At 30.4% G+C, this 24,202-nt stretch overlaps 1 protein-coding gene across 5 annotated transcripts; it reads left to right on the top strand.

Annotated features, from left to right (window-relative positions):
* The first annotated feature begins 10,000 nt into the window (after window positions 1-10,000).
* Window positions 10,001-18,749, top strand: LOC129911062 (uncharacterized). 5 transcript variants are annotated; one of them, XM_055988717.1, is made up of 6 exons: window positions 10,010-10,918; window positions 13,637-13,845; window positions 15,771-16,064; window positions 16,271-16,560; window positions 17,281-17,546; window positions 17,604-18,749. In XM_055988717.1, exons 2-6 carry the CDS (start codon window positions 13,653-13,655, stop codon window positions 17,647-17,649), a joined length of 1,089 nt encoding a protein of 362 aa, XP_055844692.1. In that variant the 5' UTR covers window positions 10,010-10,918; window positions 13,637-13,652; the 3' UTR covers window positions 17,650-18,749. The 5 variants fall into 5 exon arrangements, 3 of the variants coding, with proteins under 3 accessions (XP_055844692.1, XP_055844694.1, XP_055844693.1); XM_055988719.1 differs by lacking the exon at window positions 10,010-10,918 and having other exon boundaries at window positions 13,538-13,845; window positions 15,771-15,920; window positions 15,990-16,064; XM_055988718.1 differs by lacking the exons at window positions 10,010-10,918; window positions 17,604-18,749 and having other exon boundaries at window positions 13,538-13,845; window positions 17,281-17,571.
* Window positions 18,750-24,202: the final 5,453 nt, after the last annotated feature.

The raw sequence follows: 24,202 nt of genomic DNA on the forward strand, positions 1-24,202 counted from the left end.
GGCTAAATAACTAAGCCCAAGGGGCTAAAGTGTTAGGTGTGTTTTTTATTACCACCGGTCTTAAGTGGACAAAAAAAACGCCTCGGGGCTTAACCTGAAATCTTGGCAGCACTGTATATTGAATGTTCCGAAAACAGCTGACACAACAAAAATTTAGAGTTGTCATATTTTTCGCTTTCGTCCTTTTCTTGTAATTTTCATGTATGTTTTACAAAGAGATACAATAATGTATGCTAGCAAAACTATTTTAATACATTTTGTCCTTCCAAACGTCAGTTTTCACGTTTTTAAACAAATTCTAAACAATTTATAAAAAAGTTTGTTTGGTAGCACAGATTCAAAACTCTTCAAAAAGTTAAGCCCAGAGAAATCTCCGGGCTAAACAACTAAGCCCATAGGGCTAAGGTGTTGTTGTATTTAACATGTAAATTGCTTAGCCCAGACTGCGTTTTTTTTGTCTAGTTAAGACCGGTTGTAATAAAAAACACACCTGTTGTTGCATTTAACATGTAAATTGATTAGCGTTTTTTTTTTGTCCAGTTAAGACCGGTGGTAATAAAAAACACACCTAATGTTAGACAACCGTGTCTTCGATTTTGTCTGAACACGGATGTCTAACAACGAATTTGACAGATGTGTTTTTTTTCTTTTCGAAGTGCATTTTTTTCATTATTTTTTGTCCTCTCATGAAGAAGGTTGTCTCCATAGTAGCGGACGAAAAAATATATTTGTTCGTTTTGCGAATTTTTGCAAGTTTTATGTTGAATTGAATAAGATTTCATGAAATGGTATATACTTTTTGAATTTATTTATTTATTTTGAATTTATTTACAGGTATTATAATTGATTTTTATAAAAATAGATTGTTTATTTTTTAGAAGGCAAATAAAAAACAAACCAAGCAATAGGTACATGTATAAATCGAAAAAAATTTTAAAAAAAGAAGTATTCATACAAAATTGACCATATAAAATAAATTTTGTCCGCAAAAAATCATACATCATCCTCTGGCGAACGAAGCATATGAAATGAATATTGTCCGAACATAAATTGCCCAGCCAAGAAAATGAAAATTGTTATGTTGTAGATGTTAGACATTGAGTTAGAGAAAAATATCTCTCCCCTCAAAATATCGTAGTTTTGTTTCTCCTGAAAAAAATAAACTCTTTGGTAAATGGGAGGAAAAGAGCGCGATGTATGCAATGCACAAAGTTTTGTCTCTTTTGTAATTTCGGCTCGCGTTTGATTTGATTTTTCCTGCATCTTACAGGCTGCCTCCACAGGAGATATTTTTCTCTAAATCAATGTCTAACATCTACAACATAACAATTTTCATTTTCTTGGCTGGGCAAATTATGTTCGGACATTTCATTTCATATGCCTCGTTCGCCAGAGGATGATGTATGATTTTTTGCGGACAAAATTGATTTTATATACCGTCAATTTTGTATGAATACTTCTTTTTGTTAAATTGTTTCAATTTATACATGTACCTATGGCTTGGTTTGTTTTTATTTTTTCTTCTAAGAAATAAACAGGGTTGGTGATGAATGACCAAAACCCATAATCCCAAAGAGAAAATCCCCGAATCCAAAATCCCCAAGACAGACCTGGGTATAGACAAAATCTCCAGGAAAAAATCTCCAAAAAAAAAAATCTCCCAGCGAAAATCCCAAAATTTCAGATGCGCAAGTTGTGTATCAAGCAATCAAATCGCGCGCGCGATTTGATTGCTTGATACACAACTTGCGCATCTTTATTTTGGGAATACCTATTTTAACTCACATGTAAGATGTGATAACTTGCCTCAAAAGATTATGCTTAGTTCAACTTGCTGTATCCTTCCAGTATATTAGAATCATTGTTAAGGCACACGAATGGTAGGTCAAACAACGAAGGTTCAAGTCACTGTTGTTTACATAATTTATTTTTTCTGTCGCGTTTTAAAAGAGGAACCTTTATGATTTTAAAATTGTCGTGCAGGTGGCCATGGCACAGAGGAATAGATGGATGACTTCAGAGCCAGACATCGTGGGTTCAAACCCAGCGGTCGGCTCAGAAGTTTTTTCTAAATCGCCAGCTTAACTGAAGCCACCTGTGCGATAACATGAGACAATTTTCAACTATGTCTCCTCCTCTGTGCCACGTAGTTCAGTGTTGTATGTTCTTCTCTCGTTCTTTCTCTCTTTGTCTTTCTGTGTTGTATTAATGTCTTGTGTTGTATCAGCAAAATGGACCTAGATTCCGAAGCTGCAGTGTTTCTAGTCCGGAGATTTATCTTCAGACTAGTTTAATATGTAATGTAATGTAAAATTGTCGTGTTTAGTTCTGATTTTACTTTGACTTCCAGTGTTTTTTTATCATTATATTACGTTTTTGTTTTTGCTAATTGGAGATTTTTGGGGATTTGGAGAAAATGGGAGAAAAAATTATTTATTGGAGATTTTGTCCATTGGATTCACTTCCCCATGGAGATTTTTTCCATTGGGTCAAAAATTTTCTGGAGATTTATCCGATTGAGATTTTTTTTTTGGAGATAGTGTAGGTTTCCCAAATAAACAAGCTTTTTTTTATAAAATCAATTATAATACTTGTTAAATAAATTCAAAATAAATAAATAAATTCAAAAAGTATATATCATTTCATGAAATCTAATTCATTTCAACATAAAACATGCAAAAATTCGCAAAACAAACAAATATATTTTGTCGTCCGCTACTACGGAGACAACCTTCTTCATGAGAGGACAAAAAATAATGAAAAAAACTGCAGTTCCAAAAGAAAAAAAAAACACATCTGTCAAATTCGATGTTAGACAATCGTGTTCAGACAAAATCGAAGACACGGTTGTCTAACATTGAATCATAACAAGAAATGACAAGCCTCCACAAGACATTTCTTGTTAAGACACGTCAACTCAATTTAGTTTATTGAACTTGTTATTTACAATTGACTTAAAATTAACTTATTTCTAAGATACATTGGTTGTTATAAAATTTTGTTGGCACAGAAGGGGCCTAACCTTATACAATGACTAAGTTATAAAATATAAATAAATATTATACATGGATAAACTTAATTTAAAAAGTCTGCTGACTGTTAAGACACGTCAACATGACAAAAATTTTCTCCTGTGGAGGCGGCCTGTTATATTAGTGAAACCAGTTAAACCTTGATAGCCACAGCATCATATTAGTTTAGCAAAAAAAAAAATGTTTCTGTGCTCCATTTGGAGAATAAAAGTGAAAAATAAAACAATTAAAAAAAAAAATAAGTAATCTTCCCAGTGTTATTTGTGAAAATTATTTTCTCTAAACAATTGGGCTTTTAAGCAATTTGTCTTTGTCTTTTTCCTTTCTATCATAACTGTTTATTAAAGAAGAACAAGAAAAAACCAACCAATCAAATCAAATCAATTCTGAGGAAAACAAACGCATACTGAGGAAAACATACGCCACTCTTAGGCTAGGCGCACACATGCGATTTCAGTCGCACGATTATTTAGTCGCAAAAATGGATCACACGGATTTCAATGCCGGTGAACACACATGCTTCTAAAAAATAGCCGCGATTTAAAAATTGAAAATTGTCCCATTTTTTTGGCGACGCGATTGTCGCAAATTAAAATGGAACAAATGGACCAGTATAGTTGTGCACACACTTGCGACTAAACCGAAAACGACTAAAAAGTAGCAGTCGCAAAGAGGCCAAATCATGCGCACACATGCGATTTTCCACCACTCGATTTTTTAGACGCAAGAAATGAAACACATTGTTTTAAATGAGAGCGCACAGGCTTGCTATTTTAAAATCGCAAAGTTTAAAAAAATGGATCCGGTTCTATTTTTCGCAATTTTTTTTGTTGCACATAAGGATATATCATACAGAATATAATGCACTTGCGCGCTCGTTTGACCCTTGGAACATTTGTTATAAGAACAGTAATGGATATAACCAGAAAGTGTTGTATAGTGGTTTTTTTGTTATAAGCAATAGAATTATAAAAGGACAATTCCATAAAATTCATAAAAATTTCAGAAATTTACCCAGTACTAAAGAATGAGTATTCAATGCTTTGGTGAAATATTGGTACTCGTGAGGTCTAAAATATGATACAAAAATACACGTTGGAGATAATCTATTTCGCCTGGAAGAACTTCTTAAAAATCCATCAATCAAAAATCAAGTAAAAATTTAACATGTATTGGGTAGGTACATCTTTGAATTTCTCTCGGTATAATTATATTTTAAAATTTCATGAAAAGTAATACAGAGATACCTAGTACAAAAAATCGAAGTATTTTTTATCGAAAGAATTAAAACTTTTAAAATAAGGTGGATGCTATGCGGTTATTTTAAAAAATTTATCACTTCTTAAACCGTTTCATGAATTTACCTTATCACAAAACTTGATCGTAGATACCATTTGTATGAAATTTTCCATTACGAACGGATTTAGAATTGTTTTCTTTGCGGTCATTTGACCATTAGATTTGAACAGTAAATAACTCCTGGCTCTTTTGATGATGCATTTTTTTAATCCAAAATAGGTCAACTATTTTTCGATTAAACATAATGTTTTTCTTGCAATAAATAATAATAATCGCGTGATTTTTTAGTCGCAAGTGTGTGCACGGTAACTTTTTGTTGCGACTGCGATTTTTTAGTAGCAACGACTAAAAATCGCATGTGTGCGCCTAGCCTTATCCTCAGAATTGAAATGTCAAGTTTTTTTTTCTGTTTTTTTTTTTTCTTCGACACTGACGTTTGGCTTAAAAGCCCAATTTAAAAGACAAATTCTTCGGCACGCCACAAAAATTGATTTCCACCATCAAAATGCGTTGTTAATTTTGCTGTTTACTCGGAAAAGGTTGACACCACTTCACAGCTTCAGCCTTGTGCATTAATAAAAAAAAAAGACACAAAAACAACCAATAGTGCAGTGTTTTTTTCTTTTTCACTTTTCTCAACTGGCCAGGCCACAGACGCGCGCCCAGGGATCATGGTATAAAAAGAGAAGGTATGAGTATGATCATTAGAAAAAACTCTGTATCGAGAATTGTCAAAACTTAAAAATGGCTACTTAAGGTTTTGACAGCTGCCCATTGAAATTGTTGTTGTAAACAAATTTGTCTTGAGAATTGTTGTTGCTTTTGACTTTGCCAAATTAAACGTCAAAACCTTATTACCCCATTTTGTAAGATGGCGGCTCTAATGATCATACCTTGTCTTTTTATACCATGCCCAGGGATCTTTTTTTTATTTATGTATTTTGTTTTCAACAAAAAAAAAATTTTTTTTCTGTTTTTCCAATAAATATAATGGTTTAAAAGAATTGTTTTGTTTGTTTTGAAGATTTTTTTTATTTTCAGATGAAATTAAAATATGGATTTTAGTAGTACGGATATAAACCGGTGAAATAGTACTCCATATAATTACTTTCAAAGTTGTTTTTTCAGTGGTTTTTCTGTAGTTAAAAAAGTACTGGTAAATATACATCAGAAGCACTTCCAGATGTGCTTCGCTAGGGTACTTTTGAAGCACTACACAAAAAAAGGTAATATCTTCCGAACTGACATTGGTCGCCAAATTGTCAAAATATGACAATTTTTGGCGACCAATGTGAGCTATCGAAATTCTTATTTCTTTAATAACCGACGAAAAACGCACAAAAGCTAATAGCTTGTGACAAACAGCTTAAAATGGCCTTACGGAGGTCTTCCTGCAGAGGGTTTATCTAATGCACAAACCGGATTACTTGCGTAGGATGTTATAATAAGGCCTTATAGAAGTTGTTGTAGGTGTTGTGGAAAATGTTGTATTTATGCATAAAAAAAAGAATTAATTGAATTTTATTTCTTTTGTTTTCTTTTGATTTTTTCTGTTTTGCATTTTCTACATAGGTGTGTTTTTTTGTTTATCTTTATAGATTTTGTGCAAAAAAACTACATCGAGATTTTTGAAATCAAAACAATTTACGTGTTAAAAACAACAAAAACTTTATCTGTATAGATTTTTGAAAAATCCAGATAATTATCCAGATTTTACTTTTACAGTTGTGTTCATACAGAAATATCTGAAAATAGGTGTGTTTTTTTGTTTATCTATATAGATTTTGTGCAAAAAAACGACATCGGGATTTTTGAAATCCATGCAAACATTTGGCACCACTGTACATATACTTTGGCAGCTGTCTGTCAAAAATGTTGCTTTTGTTTTTTTTTTTTTTTTTTTATTTTAACTCCGAAGTGGGAAGGCCATTACATCCATGTTGGATGCAAACAAAAATTTTCATATGGCCATGGCATCCATGTTGGATTCAAAAAATTTATTTTTCACAAAAAACCAAAAATTATCTGTATATTCTTAGCTACATTTTAAGACCTGACCATTAACATTAGTTGCGTCGTTCTTGTGTTATAAGCGTTTGAAGGTAGCCATATTGAATTTTTTTTCGATTTTTTAAAAATCAAATGTGAAAACTTTTTTATTTTTATTTCTAATTTTTCGAAAAAAACTTTGGTAATTTTATATACATATCTGTTCAACAATCTTATCAGGATCCATTTACGACTTTTATCTGAAAAGTGCATTGCGTATATCTCGAGATATTAACATTTCAATGCAACCATGTCAAACAAATTTTTGATTATTTTTTTCTATGAGAGTTTTTTTCAAACCTCGTTTTCTCCGCTTTTTTTTTTTGTTAATATTTTCAGATATTTCTGTATGAACACAACAATTAAACTACCTTGGCACTACAGTTTTTATCGAGAGAAAGTAAAATCTGGATAATTATCTGGATTTTTCAAAAATCTATACAGATAAAGTTTTTGTTGTTTTTAACACGTAAATTGTTTTGATTTCAAAAATCTCGATGTAGTTTTTTTGCACAAAATCTATATAGATAAACAAAAAAACACACCTAATATTAACAAAAAAAAAAGTGGAGAAAATGAGGTTTGAAAAAAGCTCTCATAGAAAAAAATAATCAAAAATTTGTTTGACATGGTTGCATTGAAATGTTAATATCTCGAGATATACGCAATGCACTTTTCAGATAAAAGTCTTAAATGGATCCTGATAAGATTGTTGAACAGATATGTATATAAAATTACCAAAGTTTTTTTCGAAAAATTAGAAATAAAAATAAAAAAGTTTCCACGTTTGATTAAAAAAAAAAACGAAAAAAATTCAATATGGCTATCTTCAAACGCTTATAACACAAGAACGACGCAACTAATGTTGATGGTCATGGTCTTAAAATGTAGCTAAGAATATACAAAAGTGTACAGTGGTGCCAAATATTTGAACGGATTTCAAAAATCCCGATGTCGTTTTTTTGCACAAAATCTATATAGATAAACAAAAAAACACACCTATTATTTTATTTATTTTAATTTTTTCCTATATTAGGTGTGTTTTTTTGTTTATCTATATAGATTTTGTGCAAAAAAAACGACATCGAGATTTTTGAAATCAAAACAATTTACGTGTTAAAAACAACAAAAACTTTATCTGTATAGATTTTTGAAAAATCCCGATAATTATCCAGATTTTACTTTCTCTCGATAAAAACAGTAGTGCCAAGGTAGTTTAATTGTTGTGTTCATACAGAAATATCTGAAAATATTAACAAAAAAAAAAAAAGCGAAGAAAACGAGGTTTGAAAAAAACTCTCATAGAAAAAAATAATCAAAAATGTGTTTGACATGGTTGCATTGAAATGTTAATATCTCGAGATATACGCAATGCACTTTTCAGATAAAAGTCTTAAATGGATCCTGATAAGATTGTTGAACAGATATGTATATAAAATTACCAAAGTTTTTTCGAAAAATTAGAAATAAAAATAAAAAAGTTTTCACATTTGATTTTTTAAAAATCGAAAAAAAAATCAATATGGCTACCTTCAAACGCTTATAACACAAGAACGACGCAACTAATGTTAATGGTCATGGTCTTAAAATGTAGCTAAGAATATACAGATAATTTTTGGTTTTTTGTGAAAAATCAATTTTTTTGAATCCAACATGGATGCCATGGCCATATGAAAATTTTTGTTTGCATCCAACATGGATGTAATGGCCTTCCCACTTCGGAGTTGAAATAAAAAAAAAACAAAAGCAACATTTTTGACAGACAGCTGCCAAAGTATATGTACAGTGGCGCCAAATGTTTGCATGGATTTCAAAAGTCCCGATGTCGTTATTTTGCACAAAATCTATATAGATAAACAAAAAAACACACCTATTATCAGGATCCATTTAAGACTTTTATCTGAAAAGTGCATTGCGTATATCTCGAGATATTAACATTTCAATGCAACCATGTCAAACACATTTTTGATTAATTTTTTCTATGAGAGTTTTTTTCAAACCTCGTTTTCTCCGCTTTTTTTTTGTTGTTAATATTTTCAGATATTTCTGTATGAACACAACAATTAAACTACCTTGGCACTACTGTTTTTATCGAGAGAAAGTAAAATCTGGATAATTATCTGGATTTTTCAAAAATCTATACAGATAAAGTTTTTGTTGTTTTTAACACGTAAATTGTTTTGATTTCAAAAATCTCGATGTCGTTTTTTTGCACAAAATCTATATAGATAAACAAAAAAACACACCTATTGTTTCTTTTCCTTTTTTGGAAATTCCACTGCTTTTTCTGTTGTTCTGAAATGATGAGAATATTATTTTAATTGAAAAAGAACACATTTTTTTTATTTTCATCATATGGCCCGGCCAGGAATCGATCCCACGTACCTCTACATACCAAGCCAGCACCTTACCAGTAAACCATACTCAAATATTAAACATGAGTAGAAAAAAGGGAGCTAATTGAAACCTCACAAAAAATGCAATGTTTTTTTTCTAAAGCGTTACAAACATTGCATATCTGCAGGATAAAAACTTTCCATACTTACTGGTGAAAAAAATTGCATACTAACAAGAACCTCTTGGAACAGGTCTTATGAAAGCCTTCTGTCACTTGAATATACAAGGCTTCTTTAGAACGGTTCAAACAGGTCTTATAAAATTCTTCTTTAACTGCCATATTATTCACTAGTTTAAAAATACATCTGGATGTAAAGAAATTGAAATGTCAAAAATAAATCCAAATCTATGATATTCACTATCACACAGAGAAAAAATTAGTCATTTTTAACTATTTTTTAACTATTTTCATAGTTAAAATCGGGTTAACTATTTTGGATTTGGATTTATTTTTGACATTTGACAATTTTACATCTAGATGTATTTTTTAAACTAATGAATAATATGGCCGTAACTGATATTTACAAGGCTTCTTCTTAACACTTCTAGATAGCCTTAAGGAACCCTCCTTTCTTTCCAAAATGGATGAATTGCGTAAGTAAGCTATAAACTAAACGTATACAAACTATCCCAAGTAACAATTTCAAACCTCGGTTACAAAATAACCAAAGTTATAAAATAACTGCAAATAACCGCGGTCAAAAAGCGGCTATAAACGGGTTGTTAAAAGTCTGTGGTTAATTTTAGGTTAGAAAAAAAACCCAGTATTTTCGAAGGTTTGTTTTGGGTTAAAATTATACGTAAAATAAACTTTTTAGTCATAAATTAGTTTAAAAAATTCCATTTTTAAACTAAGGAAATATTTTGGCTATTTATTTACTTTTATTAAACCCAGGTTACATTCTTGTTATTTTTTCAACCCAATTTTTTTGGTTAAATTATAACCTCAGTTTGAAGTTGGTTTTAAAATAACCAAATTTCTTCAAAAGTTTCGGAAAAGTATTTAAATAACTTGTTTTTGACACAAAGTCATAAATAAGTTTTTAAATAACTTCTAGTTTTGTGTTTTAAGGGTTAAAAAATAACCAAATTTTGGCTCCAAGTTTGAAGTAAGTATTTTAATAACTTTTTTTTTCGCACAAAAAGTTTTTTTTTAAGTTAGAATTTAACCAAATCTGATCCCAAAGTTTTAAGTAAGTATTTTAATAACTCTTTTTTTACCCAAAAAGTTATTTATAGGTTATAAATTAACCAAATTTTATCTATAGTTTGAAACGAGTTTTTAAATTACTCACTTTAAGATGGAAGTTGTTTATTGGTTTAAAATTAACCCATTATAGAACCTAAGTTTAAGGTGAGTTTCTAATTAACTTCTTTATTTTTGTCTTTTATGGGCTAAAAAATAACCAAATTTTCATTACAAGTTTCAAGTAAGTATTTAAATAACTCCTTTTTTACACAAAAAGCTATTTATAGACTAGAAATTAACCAAATTTGACCTTAAGTTTGAAACGAGATTTTAAATTACTGACTTTTTACCATTAAAGTTGTTTATTGGTTTAAAATTAACCCATTATAAATCTTAAGTTCAAGGTGAGTTTCTAATTAACTTCTTTATTTTTGTCTTTTATGGGCTAAAAAATAACCAAATTTTCATTACAAGTTTCAAGTAAGTATTTAAATAACTCCTTTTTTACGCAAAAAGCTATTTATAGACTAGAAATTAACCAAATTTGACCTTAAGTTTGAAACGAGATTTTAAATTACTGACTTTTTACAATGAAAGTTGTTTATTGGTTTAAAATTAATCCATTATAAATCCTAAGCTTAAAGTAAGATTTTAAATAACTACTATAAGTACGTATAAGTTTTTAATCAACTCGTTATTTACCTTTTAACAACCCTGGCAATTTTTCAACTAAGTTCCAACCCAATTTCAACTAACCAACAACTCTCCACACATACACATTCACCATACTCGAGCGTCGCGCGTCGCCCATCATATTTTTGTCTCTCATTTTTCTCAGATCTCTCAGTATTCTTTTGTGGCTGGTGGTAGCAAGTTATTGTGCGAGAAAGTTTTTGTGAAAAAATATAAATTAAATAAAAAAAAATATCTGTCTGTGAAAAATTATTAAGAGGTAAGTTATTTGTTTATAATTTATTTTAAATATTGTTATTTGTTTATAATTTATTTTAACCCTTTGCTTCCTAGTGGTTTCAGCATGATACCACCTATTAATTACTTTGTTAGTTTTTTTTACTACAAAATGGACTTTTCCTTTTGTACTCTCAGCTCAAAACATTCCTTATACAATGTTATTACTAGTACAATCATTATTTTTTTCATTTTAGTGTGTTGTTAGAAAATATCAAAACTTTTTTTCAAGATATTTGTATTTTTTTCCGGGAGCGAAGGGTTAAATATTAAATATTGTTTAATAAATAACTTCAGAGTATAAAAAATAACTTCTGAGTTTGAAAAATATCTTCTGAGTTTGGAAAATAACTTCTGAGTTTGAAAAATATCTTTTGAGTTTGGAAAATAACTTCTGAGTTTGAAAAATATCTTCTGAGTTTAGAAAATAACTTCTGAGTTTGAAAAATATCTTCTGAGTTTAGAAAATAACTTCTGAGTTTGAAAAATATCTTCTGAGTTTAGAAAATAACTTCTGAGTTTGAAAAATATCTTCTGAGTTTGGAAAATAACTTCTGAGTTTGAAAAATAACTTGAGAGTAGGCATACAGATAACTTAGCGCGTCTTTTCATTTGTCTTTCTCATTCCGCGTTATTATTCCAAGCTTGACTGTTGATAAAATCACTATAATAAAAATGTATTCTATCATTAAAAATAAAATTTGTAGTAGAACTACTTTTAAAAGAAAAGTTAAAAAAATAATATTAGAAATGCGTGAAAAAGAAAGAATTAAAAATCTTGAACAAGTTTTTCTTAGCAAGAGGTTATTTGAAGTGCAGCAACACCTTTCGGAAAATGAAATAAGTGCTAATTGTGAACAAGGTTTTTCTAACACGAAATTTGAAGAGTTGCAACACCTATCGAATATTATTTCTGAACATGAAAGTGACAGTGAAAATTCTGGAAACAATTGTGTCGCTGTCTCAACTAATTTTGAAGCTATTCCAGAAAATTTAAAAAAAAACTTAGTATTATGGGCTATTCAGCATAACATATCGAATATTTGCTTGCGTGATTTGCTTAACATTTTGCATAATTCTCATCCTTATTTGCCATTAGACCCTCGAACATTATTACAAACTCGCGTTTCCCTTGAGAAAATTTTTATCGAAGTTCCACCTGGTAGATACTGGCATTTCGGTTTGGTTCGCGCTCTTACTAAGGTTTTTGAAAGTGTTCAGACATGTCAAACAGTAATATTCTTGGACTTTAATATTGATGGGATTCCTGTTAGCAAAAGTTCAAAGGGCCAATTTTGGCCTATTTTGTGTTCACCAGATGGTTTTCGTGTGCCGCCGCTAGTAATAGGTGTTTACTACGGAATGGCAAAACCTTCAAGTGTTAATGAATTTCTGCGATTATTTCTTGAGGAGGCTGTTAACATTGATGATTTGAACATTGGTTCCAAAAAAATAAGTTTTAAAATCAGGAATTTCATCTGTGACGCCCCCGCTCGTTCTTATTTAAAAGGAATCAAAGGGCATAATGGTTATTTTGCTTGTGAAAGATGTAATGTAGAAGGGGATTATAATTACAAATCTCACCAAATGTGTTTTCCAAACCTATCAAAATCACTTCGCACGAATGATTCTTTCCGGGCTGGGATACACGAAGATCATCATACGCAACCATCTCCATTAGAAAAACTTCCAATAGATATTATTATGAATTTTCCTCTAGATTACATGCACTTGTTGTGCTTAGGTGTCATGAAAAAATTGTTGGTTACATGGATTAAGAATAGAACCCTTAAAACAAAATTCTCGGCAAAAAACATTGAGAGAATCTCTAAGACCTTAGTATCACTACGAAAATATGTTCCATGCGACTTCAATAGAACACCTCGTGGACTTGATGTGATAAGCTTTTGGAAGGCCACTGAATTTCGTATGTTTTTGTTGTACTTAGGTCCGGTTGTTTTGCAAAATGAAACTCATGAAGAAGTATATGCCAATTTTATGGAACTACACTGTGCTGTTTCAATATGTTTGAGTAAAAATAAACAAGTTTTTGTTGATGTCGCACAGAGTCTGTTCAAATCATTCATATATAACTTTTCTAGTATCTATGGAGCTGAAAACATAAGTTATAACGTTCACAATTTATATCATGTCGTAGATGATGTTAAATACCATGGACCTTTAGATAATATAAGTGCTTTCAAATATGAAAATCGTTTACAATATTTAAAACGTCGAATAAGATCTGGAAACAGACCCCTGGAACAAATTGCAAATAGGATTATCGAAGATTTTGAGAATGTAGATCTAATTGATGTAGATGAAAACAAAACTCCTATGCTTTATATGAAAGATAGGAATAAAATATGCAAAATTAAACACTGTGTTGGAATCTATAGAGCAATTCAGCTTCAACATTTTGTTTTGAAGTCGTCACTTGCAGATAGTTACTTCTTAACAAACTCAGAAGAAATTGTTAGAATGGAGTTTGCAACATATCGACATGGCATCCCAGTTATCTATGGTTCAAGCTTAAAACAAAAACAAAATTTTTACGAAAAACCGTTCTATTCTAAATTTTTAAGCGTTTATAAATCAAATGAAGAAGAAAATTTGCCTAATTTTTATAACATAGAAAATATTTCCTCTAAATTTTTCAAAATAACTTTACCAAACACTGAATCTGTTTTTTTTCCATTAGTACATTGTTAATCAAAATGTATTGTGTTGTGGAGACGCTCGAAGATGAAGGGAAGTTCGTGACGGCAGTTCCCAAAAATTGGGTCATCGATGGAACGAAGCTATTATGGCCAAAGTCCAAGAAAGATTCCATTTGCGGTCGGAAAAATTGCATCACAGCATCGGATGATTGGCAAAGCATAGCATGCAAATTAATATTTGATGACATCGGTAAGATACAAGTTTAACTACATCTTTTTTATTTTATTTTTATTAAGTTCACTTAGACCACTTTTCTCCAAGTAAAATTTTATTCGTATCTAAACTTAAAGCAGTTTATCCTGGGGGCCTATTTTTGACAGCTTAGTTACGTTAATTTTGATACACTTTAGGTCCCCTTTCATATACTTAAAGTAATCGCGGTTATGGCCTTTCAATATTTTTATATTTGAATAACGCTTCATAATATTCTACACAATGAGATTTATTACAGAAATTAAAGTTTTTTAGACCGGTCTTTCTTATATAAACACATTACATTGTCATCGAGTGCAATTCAGCATCAGCCAATTTGCAAAACAATATCGCAAATTTCGCGAAGAACAATGGCGCCTTAAAACACGACTAGCAGGTGTTTTTGCGAGCGGGTGCAATAGCAAAACTCACAGCAACCCTTTTTCTCTTCGTTCACGACAGCGTGCGTGAACGAAAAGGCGTCACGGCGCGGCGCCCACGACTACAATCGACATGTTGATCTTGTGTGATCGATACAAGAGCAATAAAACAATAAAACATCGACCTTTTTTCACTTCACTTCGTTGACAAAATCAATAAGTGTACTGTACAACAATAAAACAATAAAACCGCGACCTTTTTTTTACGTCGTCCAAGACAGCGCGCTTGAACAAAGCGCCACCCGCGACCGACGGTCGACTTGTTGTTCTTGTGTGTTCGATACAAGATCAATAAGTGTACAGCGATAAAACAATAAAACAGCGACCTTTTTTTCGCGAAGAACAATGGCGCCTTAAAAAAAAATTTTCGACCAGCAGGTGTTTTTGCGAGCGGGTGCAATAACAAAACTCACAGCAACCCTTTTTCGCTTCGTTCACGAGAGCGCGCGTGAACGAAAAGGCGCCACCTACAACATTTAAATATACATTTTTAAAAAGCTAGAAACTTAGTCATATTTGTAAAATTAAAATTAAGTTAATTGAATTAAGAGCTTTTGAAAGAATGGTATCTGAACTCAGATTTTTGAAAAAAAAAAATTATTGAAGAAATTTTAAGATGTCGTTTTTTAAACTTTTTCGTAATATAAAATGCATTTATTTTCAAATTTTTCTGACCACATTTATTACGATTTGAAATTATAAAAGAAAATGTCAATATGTATTACGGTTTATGAAAAAAATTAAAAAGTATTTCATTTTCGAAGAACTTTTTTTAATAGAAGTTTTGAAAAAAAATTTTACTTATTTGTTTTTTAAAGTTCAACATCTAAATATAAAGTCATTTTTTCTTCAGTCAATAGCCCTTATTGTTGAAAGTTAAATAGCAAAAATTTAAAGTTCTTATTTACCAAAGTCTTTGAGAAAATTAATTATTTCAAAGCAAAAATTCAGTTTTTATAAAAAAAACCCATTGAAATTGAAATTTTTTTCAAAAACTCTTGATTAAATTTAGTGGATTTAAATTTAGGAGATAAGAATGAGCTTCTGGCTTTTTAAAAATGTATTTTAAAATATTGTAGGTGTTGCCGTTGTTTTCAAAATATTTTTTTTGTGTTTAAAGTCAGATTATGAGAAAATTGCATTTATCTCTTAAACGATGGAAGATTGTCCCTTACTCCCTTATATTTTTTTTCCTTAAATAACCTAGAGAATCTTTTGCTATCATTTGTTTTATGAAATTTAAGAAAAAAAATGGTTGTGTTCAAAAAAAATTTAATTGTAATTTTAAAAAACAATACGGTAACATCGGCAATTTTTAATCTATAGACTTTAAAGCATTTTTAATTGCCTACGTTTGAAAAAAAATCGTCAAAATCTGAGCTGTTCGGCCGGTCTTAAGCCGCTTCACCTTTTGAACAAATATTTTCTTGTATCCCTTTCATGCCACTTATATTTACGACAAAACATGTATTTCCTTTTAAGGTTCCTGGGAGGAAGCAGTTCAGAAGGAAAAGGATGCCGAGTATTTGTCTTCTTCTGAAGAAAATACGGAAGAAGTGACCATCGACACCAATTCTTCGGAATACATGACAGATATGAACAAATTGATGTCAACTTTGATTCCTAATTCTGGTAAGTTTAAAATGTATAAACATGGGAACAAAGTTACTAATTTTGTCATACTTACTTCTCATTTTCAAGACGTTTCCTCGTTCACCCCCCCAAATGAAGATGTTACCATCACTAATGTCATTTCCGACTTATACACGTTTGAAGGTAAAAAATGTATTTTAGCACTAGTACAATTTTCAAAGTCGTTTTTAAACTCCAGCTTATCTTAGACTGGGGTTTATCCAATGTTATTTGAATAGGATAAACCCCAGTCCCTCTTAGTAACAGCTGAGATAGCATATTAGTTCTTTCACTAACCGTATTACTTTTTTTTGTATATTACTATAACTCTTATTTTTAATTGTTTATAGGCCCCAGCACCAGTACCCAATTCAAGGAACTGTCGTCCAAAATAGACGAAATTTTGGAAAGACAGCGTTCCACTGAGGTGAAGGTGCAGGCCATGCAAGGAATGCTGGAGGCATTCATGGCGAAGTCCGAAGTTTCGGTCAATTTGTTGGCGTCCAAAATTGCAAAAGAGAATGCAGAGGAAGTGGATGAGGAACTGCAACTGGATGAAATTTTCCCACTTACCTCTGTCCAACAAATTGAGGAAATCGAGGAAAAACTCCATCAAAATGCAGCATTCAAAAAAAAATTGGTAAGTACCAAAATATACGAAATATGCAATTTTCTCACAATCCGACTTCAAACACAAAAAAAATATTTATAAAACAACGGCAACACCTACAATATTTTAAAATACATTTTTACAAAGCCAGAAGCTTATCTTAAATTTAAATTCACTAAATTTAATTAAGAGTTTTTGAAAAAATGGTCCTCAAACTCAGAATTAAAAAAAAAATTTATTAAAAAAATTAAAAATGACTTTTTTCCAAACTTTTTCTAATAAATATTATCAGTTGAATTCCGAAGCAGAAAAGGTAATATATATCACACTTTTGAAAAAACAATTAAAAATAACTTCAATTTCAATTGGTTTTTTTTTTTGATAAAAACTGAATTTTTGCATCCAAATAATTAATTTTCTAAAAGACTTTGGTAAATAAGAACTTTAAATTTTTGCTATTTAACTTTCAACAGTAAGGGTTATTAAATAAATAAAAAATAATTTTATGTTTAGATGTTGAACTTTGAAAAAAAATAAGATACATTTTTTTTCAAAACTTTTATTAAAAAAAGTTCTTCGAAAATGAAATTCTTTTTAATTTTTTTCATAAACCGTAATACATATTGACATTTTCTTTTATAATTTCAAATCATAATAAATGCGGCCAAAAATATTTGAAAATAAATGCATTTTATATTACGAAAAAGTTTAAAAAACGACATCTTAAAACATATTTTTGTTTTCTTTCAGGTCCGTAAGTTGAGCTCCTATGGGGGGGCCAACGGAATGAAAACGATCCGCACTATTTGCAAGTGCATTTTTACGGATCCACTACTGGCAGAACATTCTTGGCTGGGGACTAATGCCAAAAAAAGTTTCAGCCAATACAAATTCCTGTATAAAACTATATTGGAAGCGGTCCGATCAAGGTACCCCACTTATAGTGAAGCTGAGGGTGCTTCATTTTTTAAAGGCTTTTTGAAGCAAGCCCCATTTCGAATGGGAAAACCGTCCACGTAAGTTAAAAAATAAAATTATAATCAACATTTAAGTTAACATTTTTCTCATTACAGTTCCAACACCAGCTCCTCTGCCTCTGACGGGCAATCCACAACATAATTAAGTTAAGCTATTTTTTATTTTTAGTTTTAGTTTTACTTTTACTTTAAGTTTTAGTTTTAGTTTTACTTCATTAAATAATGTTTCACTAAACTTAAATTTCAGCGTTCTTATTTCAAATATTAAATTTTCAGCTGGGAAGAATCTTATGGTTTGCAGCATGTTGGTAAGCAAACATTTTATAGGTTTTTTAAAATCTGTAAATAACCGGTTATAAAAAAGCTGTGAAGTAACGTTTATTACAGGTTTTATAAGAACCTGTACGAAGTTATTTACAGGTTTTATAGAAACCTATAGGTAAGCGGTTATAAAAAAAACCGTCAAATAACGTTTGTTATAGGTTTTATAAAAACCTGTACAACGTTTATTACAGGTTTTAAAAAAACTGGAAGAAAACGGTTATAAAAAAAACCGTTAAATAACGTTTATTACAGGTTTTATAGAAACCTATAGGTAAGCGGTTATAAAAAAAACCGTCAAATAACGTTTGTTATAGGTTTTATAAAAACCTGTACAACGTTTATTACAGGTTTTAAAAAAAACGGGAAGAAAACGGTTATAAAAAAACCGTCAAATAACGTTTATTAGAGGTTTTATAAAAACCTATAGGTAAGAGGTTATAAAAAAAACCGTAAATTAACGTTTAATACAGGTTTTAAAAGAACTTGTTATATTACAGGTTTCAAAAAAACCTGTAATAACGTTAATTACAGGTTTTATAATAACCGTAGTAAAACGGTTATAAAAAAAACCGTCAAACAACTCAGTACAGGTTTTTTTTAAACTGTATAATAACGGTTTGTAAACGGTTATAAAATAGCCGTAAATGGTTTATTTCAAGTTTTTCTTTGACTAAAAATAAACAGTTATTTAATAACCGTGAAAATTAGGTTTTTAAAAACCCAGTATTTGTAGAAAAAAGTGGGTTTTTTAAAAACCCGATTTAGACGAAGTTAAAAAATAACTGACCATTTTCGGTTGTGGAGACGTTTCTGGAACGTCTTAAATACGTTTATTTAACGAGTTTAGTAACTTATCCGTTAAATAACCAGAGTAAATATCCGGTTTATTTTCCGCTTTCTAACCACAAAATGTTATTTGGGATAGCTTGTCGAATCGAACAAAATGTACCTTATGCAAGTAAAATTGTTACTTGGGTTTTTCTATGAGAATTGTCACTTAAGTCACCTGTGCCTTACGTTCACATGAGTCGAAAAGCTTCGCCACACAGCAAAAATCGACTCGTGAAAAATCGGCATAACAAGTTATGCATTCGGACAAAAAAAAATGAGATAACATTTTTCCATAACATTACGATGAGAATGCCAAAAAAGTGGGTCCCGGAAGTCCGTCTGTCTATCTGTATACGAAGCTACCCAAGTAACAATTTTACTTGCATAAGGTCCATTTTGTTCGATTCGACAAGCTATATACAGCCTAAACGGATGGATCGATTAATTAAAACTTCCCAACTAACACAACAGCTTCTGTAAATTGAAGTTTCGCAGGTCCTACTTTTTATACAGCTTGTGTTGAGCTTGCTTCAGAATTTAGTTGCTTATAGAAGCTTTTTTAACAATAAGTAGTTTAAATACTGTTAAATAAACTTAACCGAAGAAAGATAAGCCTGGTTAATGAATTTATAGAAGCCTTACACAAATTACCAAGTTTAGTATTTGATTTTTGGTTTTGATATTGAATAAACTAGCTCGGACACTTTTTGGTTTTGACAATGAATAATAAGGGTCAGACATTTTTTTTTGACATTTCTGCTATTCGAGATTTTTGTGTAAAAATCTCAGATTTTCCACTGCAAATAGAATATGAAATCTAGTTTTGTAATTGTGTACGAAATCTGTGCGTATAAAAAAAATAAAACAACAACAAATGTTCAGACAAATGTCAAACAGAGGAGTATGTGTGAAAGTGCGTGTGTTTGTATGCGTGAATCTTGATTAAAATCCAGATTCAGATTTCTGATTCTCAGATTAATTTTTTTTTCATTTTTTTGAATCTCAAAACGCAAATAGATCATGAAATCTGAGATTTTTCCACTATTTTACCTCTTCACCCCCCCCCCCCCCCCACCCCCCGGTGGCTCTAATGATCATACCTTGTCTTTTCATACCATGTAGGATGGCCGAGTGGGTAGAGTAGTGGACTGCCACCAAGTAGGTACGAAGTTTGATTCCTCTGGGTGTGGTAAAAAAATGATATACTTTTAAAATTATTATTAATAGATATACGAAAAGGAATGGAATGTTGTATTATAATTTCAGATTAAAAGATAAAATTCATGATTTAAAATCAAAAAATCAAAACGAATTAAAAAAGAAAATTCTTTTTTGTTTTTGTGGTTGTTACTTTAAAGGCTTGGCCACACCGGAGGGTATGCGGTAGCGGTACGGGTAGAGGTAACGGTACTTGTATGAAAAAAATTCCAAACTGACATATCAACGTTGAGATGTGGAATTTTTTTCATATAAATATCGTTACCGCTACCCGTACCTCCACCGCATACCCTCCGGTGTGGCCAAGCCTTTATGCGGTAAACATGATGCAGCGAGTGCGATGCAAACATGCTATCTTACCTGTACTGACAATTTTTGTTGGACAGAGTATAGTAAACTACTAGAGTAGTACTTTGCCACCTCCCAAAGGAAAAGGGCTATAGTTTGACACTATACAGAACTCCAGAGAATCTTTATATAGTGTTTATATGATGTATTTCATCCACCTATAAGGACACTATAATAGACTCCACAGAATATTCTTACAAGAATTATATTAGCGTTTACTGTTGATTTCTTACCGTAGCTGCTTTATAATTGTAAGTTGGGTAAAGACTTACTAAAAGTGTTTAGAGGATGCCTTGAAAATGGATTTGACAGTTCTTTACCATTTTACCAAGTTTACCAAGAGTTTACACAGTTTAAGGAATAATCCTATGGAGAAATTCCAACGCTTGTCAGTGTAAGAAAATAGTCAAAAGAAAACAGAAAAAAAAAGAAAAAAAAATTACAGCTATAGCTGGGGCTGGTGAAGAAATAAACATATAATAAAAGGCGCGAACTGTAATTGAGTTGTAATTTGTGAATTTGGTATCGTGTTTTCCAAAATAAAGCCTAGTACGCTCCGGAAGCGAAACGACAAATTTTGAAGTCTCCAAAAAATTTTTCACAAAAAAAAAAAAAACATTTGTATGGCCATGGCATCCATGTTGGATTCAAAAAATTTTTTTTTCACAAAAAACCAAAAATCATTGGTATATTTTTAGCTACATTTTAAGACCATAACCATTAAAATTAGTTGCGTCGTTCTTGTGTTATAAGCGTTTGAAGGTAGCCATATTGAATTTTATTTCGATTTTGTAAAAATCAAACGTGGAAACTTTTTTATTTTTATTTCTAACTTTTCGAAAAAACTTTGGTAATTTTATGTATATATTTGTTCAAAAATCTTATCAGGATCCATTTAAGACTTTTATTTGAAAAGTGCATTGCGTATATACCGAAATATTAACATTTCTATGCAAAAATAATTTTGATAATTTTTTTCTAGGAGAGCTTTTTTCAAACCTTATTTTCTTCCCTTTTTTTTTGTTTATATTTTCAGATATTTCTGTATGAACACAACAATTAAACTACCTTGGCATGGCACTACTATTTTCTATCGAGAGAAAGTAAAAAGTGTGTTTTTTTGTTTATCTACATAGATTTTGTGCAAAACAACGACGTCGTTCTTAGCTACATTTTAAGACCATGACCATTAACATTAGTTGCGTCGTTCTTGTGTTATAAGCGTTTGAAGGTAGCCATATTGAATTTTTTTTCGATTTTTTAAAAATCAAATGTGAAAACTTTTTTATTTTTATTTCTAATTTTTCGAAAAAACTTTAGTAATTTTATATACATATCTGTTCAACAATCTTATCAGGATCCATTTAAGACTTTTATCTGAAAAGTGCATTGCGTATATCTCGAGATATTAACATTTCAATGCAACCATGTCAAACTAATTTTTGATTATTTTTTTCTATGAGAGTTTTTTTCAAACCTCGTTTTCTCCGCTTTTTTTTTGTTGTTAATATTTTCAGATATTTTTGTATGAACACAACAAATAAAGTACCTTGGCACTACTGTTTTTATCGAGAGAAAGTAAAATCTGGATAATTATCTGGATTTTTCAAAAATGTATACAGATAAAGTTTTTGTTGTTTTTAACACGTAAATTGTTTTGATTTCAAAAATCTCGATGTCATTTTTTTGCACAAAATCTATATAGATAAACAAAAAAACACACCTTGTGTTTTTTTTGTCCAGTTAAGACCGGTGGTAATAAAAAACACACCTGTCGTTCTTGTGTTATAAACGTTTGAAGGTAGCCATAATGATTTTTTTTCGATTTTTTAAAAATCAAATGTGAAAACTTTTTTATTTTTATTTCTAATTTTTCGAAAAAACTTTGGTAATTTTATATACATATCTGTTCAACAATCTTATCAGGATCCTATTAGCTGTGTTTTTTTTTGTTTCTCTATATAGATTTTGTGCAAAAAACGACATCGAGATTTTTGAAATCCATGCAAACATTTGGCACCACTGTACATATACTTTGGCAGCTGTCTTTCAAAAATGTTGCTTTTGTTTTTTTTTTTTATTTTAACTCCGAAGTGGGAAGGCCATTACATCCATGTTGGATGCAAACAAAAATTTTCATATGGCCATGGCATCCATGTTGGATTAAAAAAATTTTTTTTTCACAAAAAACCAAAAATTATCTGTATATTAGGTGTGTTTTTTTGTTTATCTATATAGATTTTGTGCAAAAAAACGACATCGAGATTTTTGAAATCAAAACAATTTACGTGTTAAAAACAACAAAAACTTTATCTGTATACATTTTTGAAAAATCCAGATAATTATCCAGATTTTACTTTCTCTCGATAAAAACAGTAGTGCCAAGGTAGTTTAATTGTTGTGTTCATACAGAAATATCTGAAAATATTAAACAAAAAAAAAAGCGGAGAAAACGAGGTTTGAAAAAAACTCTCATAGAAAAAAATAATCAAAAATTTGTTTGACATGGTTGCATTGAAATGTTAATATCTCGAGATATTCGCAATGCACTTTTCAGATAAAAGTCTTAAATGGATCCTGATAAGATTGTTGAACAGAAATGTTATAAAATTACCAAAGTTTTTTCGAAAAATTAGAAATAAAAATAAAAAAGTTTTTACATTTGATTTTTAAAAAATCGAAAAAAAATTCAATATGGCTACCTTCAAACGCTTATAACACAAGAACGACGCAACTAATGTTAATGGTCATGGTCTTAAAATGTAGCTAAGAATATACAGATAATTTTTGGTTTTTTATGAAAAAACAATTTTTTTGAATCCAACATGGATGCCATGGCCATATGAAAATTTTTGTTTGCATCCAACATGGATGTAATGGCCTTCCCACTTCGGAGTTAAAAAAAAAAAAAAACAAAAGCAACATTTTTGACAGACAGCTGCCAAAGTATATGTACAGTGGTGCCAAATATTTGCATGGATTTCAAAAATCCCGATGTCGTTTTTTTGCACAAAATCTATATAGATAAACAAAAAAACACACCTATTCTTAGCTACATTTTAAGACCATGACCATTAACATTAGTTGCGTCGTTCTTGTGTTATAAGCGTTTGAAGGTAGCCATATTGAATTTTTTTTTCGATTTTTTAAAAATCAAATGTGATAACTTTTTTATTTTTATTTCTAATTTTTCGAAAAAACTTTGGTAATTTTATATTTATATCTGTTCAACAATCTTATCAGGATCCATTTAAGACTTTTATCTGAAAAGTGCATTGCGTATATCTCGAGATATTAACATTTCAATGCAATCATGTCAAACAAATTTTTGATTATTTTTTTCTATGAGAGTTTTTTTTCAAACCTCGTTTTCTCCGCTTTTTTTTTTTTTGTTAATATTTTCAGATATTTCTGTATGAACGCAACAATTAAACTACCTTGGCACCACTGTTTTTATCGAGAGAAAGTAAAATCTGGATAATTATCTGGATTTTTCAAAAATCTATACAGATAAAGTTTTTTTTTTTTGTTTTTAACACGTAAATTGTTTTGATTTCAAAAATCTCGGTGTCGTTTTTTTGCACAAAATCTATATAGATAAACAAAAAAACACACCTAAATTTAATTGGGTTCAAGATTTCGTTAGCGAAATTTTGTATGGAAAATTTCGTTTCGCATCAGCAGCGTACTAGGCTTAAATATGTAAAATTAATGATATTGTATAATTAATAGGAAATTAATAATATTCAAGTTTTTGCGGTTAAATGATTTCCAACACATAGATGTGTTTGTTTTAAGTGTGTGTTTATTGTTTACCTTTTCCCTGCCAGAAATGTCAAATTAGAAAAGGAAAAGACAAAGATAGTTTTTGGAATTTCCCTATTGTGTAGTATACCCTATGAATGTTCTAAATACACAGTTTGCACATGCCCTTATGTTCTAAAATCTGATAAGCTGTTGGAAGTTTTTAACGG

Source organism: Episyrphus balteatus, chromosome 2 (assembly GCF_945859705.1).
Source record: "Episyrphus balteatus chromosome 2, idEpiBalt1.1, whole genome shotgun sequence".
Classification (NCBI taxonomy): domain Eukaryota; kingdom Metazoa; phylum Arthropoda; class Insecta; order Diptera; family Syrphidae; genus Episyrphus; species Episyrphus balteatus.

Excerpts from the sequence above, each read along its gene's own strand:
- LOC129911062 (XM_055988717.1), top strand. The coding sequence starts at position 13,653 with ATGTATTGTGTTGTGGAGACGCTCGAAGATGAAGGGAAGTTCGTGACG. Across the intron at positions 13,846-15,770 it reads ATTAATATTTGATGACATCG|GTTCCTGGGAGGAAGCAGTT; the intron begins GTAAGATACAAG and ends TTTCCTTTTAAG. Across the intron at positions 16,065-16,270 it reads CGACTTATACACGTTTGAAG|GCCCCAGCACCAGTACCCAA; the intron begins GTAAAAAATGTA and ends AATTGTTTATAG.